This window comes from Cherax quadricarinatus, unplaced genomic scaffold, assembly GCF_038502225.1.
Source record: "Cherax quadricarinatus isolate ZL_2023a unplaced genomic scaffold, ASM3850222v1 Contig756, whole genome shotgun sequence".
Taxonomy (NCBI): domain Eukaryota; kingdom Metazoa; phylum Arthropoda; class Malacostraca; order Decapoda; family Parastacidae; genus Cherax; species Cherax quadricarinatus.
The window spans coordinates 109,114-113,939 of NW_027195782.1; the positions used below are offsets into that span (position 1 = coordinate 109,114).

At 41.8% G+C, this 4,826-nt stretch overlaps 1 protein-coding gene across 1 annotated transcript; it reads right to left on the minus strand.

The window, feature by feature from the left end:
• Nucleotides 1-2,076: 2,076 nt before the first annotated feature.
• LOC138851477 (mitochondrial Rho GTPase-like) lies at nucleotides 2,077-4,450 on the minus strand. The gene has a single exon (XM_070080645.1). The coding sequence runs from the start codon at nucleotides 4,395-4,397 to the stop codon at nucleotides 2,520-2,522; it is 1,878 nt and encodes a 625-aa protein (XP_069936746.1). The 5' UTR covers nucleotides 4,398-4,450; the 3' UTR covers nucleotides 2,077-2,519.
• Nucleotides 4,451-4,826: the final 376 nt, after the last annotated feature.

Below are 4,826 nucleotides of genomic sequence, written 5' to 3' on the forward strand. Positions count from 1 at the left end.
TAAATTAGACACATGTGCAACTCTTGGGTATCTTTATTGAGGAAACGTTTCGCCACACAGTGGCTTCATCAGTCCATACGTAGGAGAAACTTGAAGAACAGGAGGAGAATGAGGTAATCAGTCCCTCAACCTTGAGTCGATGTGTTCAGTCCATCAATCTTGAATAGAATACGGCATATCAGCGGAGAAGCAGCTTATAAACCGTATGGCAGGAGAGGTGCAGCAGTCATAGGTCGTGTCACATTTGTTCAATGTGGAAGTAGGTCATGCCCAAGAATTAGGCAAGCGAAGAATTCCTAAGTATTAAGATCCCAAGAAGTTGCAGTGTCTGACAGATTTGTAGATGAATGGTTCAGAGAACCGACATGTTGATAAATTAGACACATGTGCAACTCTTGGGTATCTTTATTGAGGAAACGTTTCGCCACACAGTGGCTTCATCAGTCCATACGTAGGAGAAACTTGAAGAACAGGATTGATGGACTGAACACATCGACTCAAGGTTGAGGGACTGATTACCTCATTCTCCTCCTGTTCTTCAAGTTTCTCCTACGTATGGACTGATGAAGCCACTGTGTGGCGAAACATTTCCTCAATAAAGATACCCAAGAGTTGCATATGTGTCTAATTTATCAACATAAAGTATTTTGCCCGGTCTCCAGACAAACTCTCGTCCACCGCCGACACTGCCCATACCACTACATGAATGACACATTTTATTCATTCTAGAGTATATATCATGTTTCTATGTTATTCATATTGTTTGTTATGTCATATAAGATGAACTGTGATATATAAATAAGCTGAATATATGATATTAGCTAAATAATGCTATGCATTCAAGTGGCTTTGGCATGCTGCATTTAACTGTATTCTTTTGTACTTCACTGTATCATGTTCAAATTAATAAATAAATAAATAAATAAATAAAAATAAAAGTATTTTGCCTGGTCTCCAGACAAACTCGTCCACTGCCGACACCGAACATACCACCACATGAATGATATACATGTATTTTATTCAATTTAGAGTGTATACAGTGGTCCCTCATTTTTCGTAGCTAATCCGTTCCTGGAGTTGCTACTATCTGGAGTTTATCTGGAGAGAGTTCCGGGGGTCAACGCCCCCGCGGCCCGGTCTGTGACCAGGCCTCCTTAGGTCAGTGTCCCAGGATGCAACCCACACCAGTCGACTAACACCCAGGTACCCATTTTACTGATGGGGAACATAGACAACAGGTGGAAAGAAACACGTCCAATGTTTCTACTCTGGCTGGGAATCGAACCCAGGCCCTCACCGTGTGAAGCGAGAGCGTTAACCACCAGGCCACCAGAGCCACAATTGCAGAATTTTACTATAAATTAAATGACTACTCTGAAAACATTGCCAGTATTCAGACAGAGACAGACAATAAGGAAGCTGAATGTCAGATGTTCACCAAGATCCAGAAATCTAAAAAGAAAATTCTTCAACTGAAACTGGCAAGTGCTGAAAAACAAATTTGCGAGGAAAAAGAACTGGAACATATAATGAAGATGCAGTCTCAGTTGAAAGAGACTCAAGATACCAAGATCAGCCTGGAGGGTAAGCTGGAGAACCTGAAGATGGAGATGTATACCATGGGGGAGTGCTAAACCCATAGGATTATATAGCATACGTTGGGGGGAATGGAAGGTATTCAGGCTCAATTCAGGGAACTGGAGCACAGATCCAATTCCCTAGATCAAGAGCCCCTCACCAGCATCAAGGAACCTCCCTTGAGGGATGAAGATGGAGAGCTCTACCCTAGTGATGCACATCAAGGATCTTGAGCTCATGATTTTTGAGGCTGATAAAAAAAAATTGAGAAGCTTTGCAGTCAGGTAGTGCAGGCCAATGTCGAGAAATTAAAGTGGAAGGTGCAGCAGCTGTGGCTGCAGTCAGCCTCCAAAGATATAAAGAAAGCCAAGATAATGCATGCTTTTAGCTGCTCTTACCTTATCTTCCCTTCTTGCAGACAGAGCTGCCCTGGACTTACAATCACTTCGACTTTTTGTCAGCAACTGCTTTACTATAAGAACTTTGACACACGGTGCTTAGCATCTCTTCCAGCCCTTTTCTCCCCTCACCTCTGATTCCCACTCCACCTAGCTGTTTATAGCCCCCGCACTATTTTCTGCTTCGCAGCATTGCATGACCCTCGGCGGTTTAGGCTTTATTTGATTATAATAATTCTCTCTTGTGGACCATTATAAAGTTGTGAGCACAAAGTGGCCCAAATAATCTAGCACTTTTTTTTGTGAATGTAATTCAAAAACAATAATAATGGTCCAGGATGGCTAGAAACACTGTTCAATTTTCATCTCCAATTTGTCGGTTTCCACAGTTGTGAAATGTTACAACCATGGTATTGTGATTTATTCTACACACCAGCTAGCACAGCTGCACAACAAAAAAAAATGTATCCCTATCCACTTCGTATGGTCTGTTCCTGGATCAGGCAGCAAAGAGCTAAGGACAAAATTTACTGCCTTGATTGACTATCTATTTGCAGAATGAAAGGCTCTAGCCAAGAGGAGAGCAAAGGTAGCAATGGCAGCCACACCCAAGCCAACTTTCAGCCAGGTACTATGTTCACCTACAACCACACCTAGCTGCTTCAAGTGCGGATATGCTGCCATTGTTGCTAACTTAGTGTAAATGTCTTTCTTAGGCTGAACTGCAGAAGAAAATGTGTGTGGTGGAGGGATCTTGTGCTTGTGACAAAACGAGACTGGCTGGTGAATATAATCTTGACGTACTGCAGACATGTCACTTTTATTGGCAACAAACAATACTGGGATGGACGTTTCACTAAAGTATTTCAAATATATTCTAGCAACATATTCAAATGACTTAGGATTTGACACATCATACACCAAGCATGCTACATCACACTGGACTTCATTGGGCATGAGGGCGTCAGTTATGTTGTGGACATCAATATCATGCAAAATAAGATACTTTTCTTGACCATAAACTTGTAATGTGCTGATGGTGTGTCGAGACAATCTATCTGGAGCAATGTCTTGCACTTCCTCTAAAGTTCTGCTAAGAAGCCCCTGACAGAAAGTCGTTTTGCCAGCGTCATGAGGTCCAATAACATGGCACTGATATACGTTCCGCATGGTTTGTTTCTTTTGCAGGTCAATTCGCTTCTCCCGAGTTACTGTGATAGCAGAAAGTTGATTGTCATCACCAGATCCACAATACCCAAGATATGCAAAGTACTCTAATGTTCTCTGAATATCTAGTAAAGTCCAGAGTGTCCACTGAGCTAAATAGCCTTGCAATGTAATCCACCCCTTTTCATTTGTGTGAACAGAATTGAGGACATCAGGACCCCATGGCATAACAGGACAAGTAGAGAAGAGATCTATGAGCTCTTGTGGGCTTAGTGCACTGTCCTTGTCATTATCATATTTTTCAAAAAGCGAAGTGAGGAAGGAGTAGCCAGCATGGTTAAGCTCTGTGCTGCAGCCAGGTGGTATTCGAATTGGTGGAAATAAGTAGTCCTTTGAGAGCTGAAGATTGTCATTATAACCAAATTTTCTTAAAACAGTCCACGTTGTTTCATGGCGACCATGTTGAATAAATAGGCGATGTAGAAAGAGGAAGCCCCGTAAAGTAAGAGAATCAGCATGAACACCGTCCGACACATTACGCTGCACAACCGTCTTCAGCTCTTCTAGTGCTTGAGGGTTGAGAGGTGCATTGAAGCATCGTCGCTGGAAAGTATTGAGCTCCTGGTCATTAAGTAGACCATCATTGTCAGTATCACAAATCTTAAAAATTCTTATTAAAGCCTTCTTGCACTTTTCTGTCAAATCTCTCTCCTCTAGAATATACAAAGGTGCTGTAGGATGAAGTACTGCTTTCTGAGCATAGTAAAACATTTCAGATATGTTCTTGAGTGTTCTTGCTGAGCATTCAACGCATGTCTCGATTTCTGGATATTCCATCATAGTCTGCAATACAATTTCCATGGTAGAATAATCTACAAGGTCAACTTTATTGCCAACTAGGATGACTGGAATATGGTGCTGCTGGCCTAAAGTTGATCTGATTAAGGGTAGCCAATGGCAAGTGACTCTGTCTAATGTGTCCTCATCCTCAACACTGTAGACCACACATATGACATCAGATCGATTTATCTCGGAGCGTAACTGATCAACACTTTGCTCCCGTTCAGAATAATTTACAATATGTGTGGGGACTTTTTCTGGGGTCATATCTGGGGGGATTGTTATTTCTTCTGCTCCTGGGGGAACTTGTTCAGGAAATTCCTCGGAAACTAAGGAGAGTATAAGAGAGGTTTTTCCTACACCTGCATCCCCAATCAAGAGGATTCGCACACCACATCTGTGACTCCCACCCATTCTGCCTCGCAGACATACAGAAACGTGCGACACTTTGCCAGGTCAGGCCAGTGATAAACGAAATCTACAATTTGCGAAACAATTTTTCCCAAAACAAATAATGTAAACACAATTAATCCGTTCCTGACACCCAGAAGTATTAACCCCTTGACTGTCGCAACCCCCAATCCTGAGGTGTCTCCTGGTGTCGTAAAATTTAAAAAAAAAAAAATTATTTTTTCTTATGAAATGATAGAGAATCTTTTCCCGATTGTAATGACACCAAAAAATCAAAATTTGATGGAAAACTGACGGAATTACACTCTCGCAAAGTTAGCGACCTTGGCGATACTTACAAATCAGCGATTTTGCCCACTTTGAGCCCTATTTTCGGCTAATTCCATTGTTCCAGTCGATCAAACTCATAGCTATTTCTTTATAACTCCAGTT

What these genes read in the sequence shown, in the direction of transcription:
- LOC138851477 (XM_070080645.1), bottom strand. Translation starts at nt 4,397, where the DNA reads ATGGGTGGGAGTCACAGATGTGGTGTGCGAATCCTCTTGATTGGGGAT.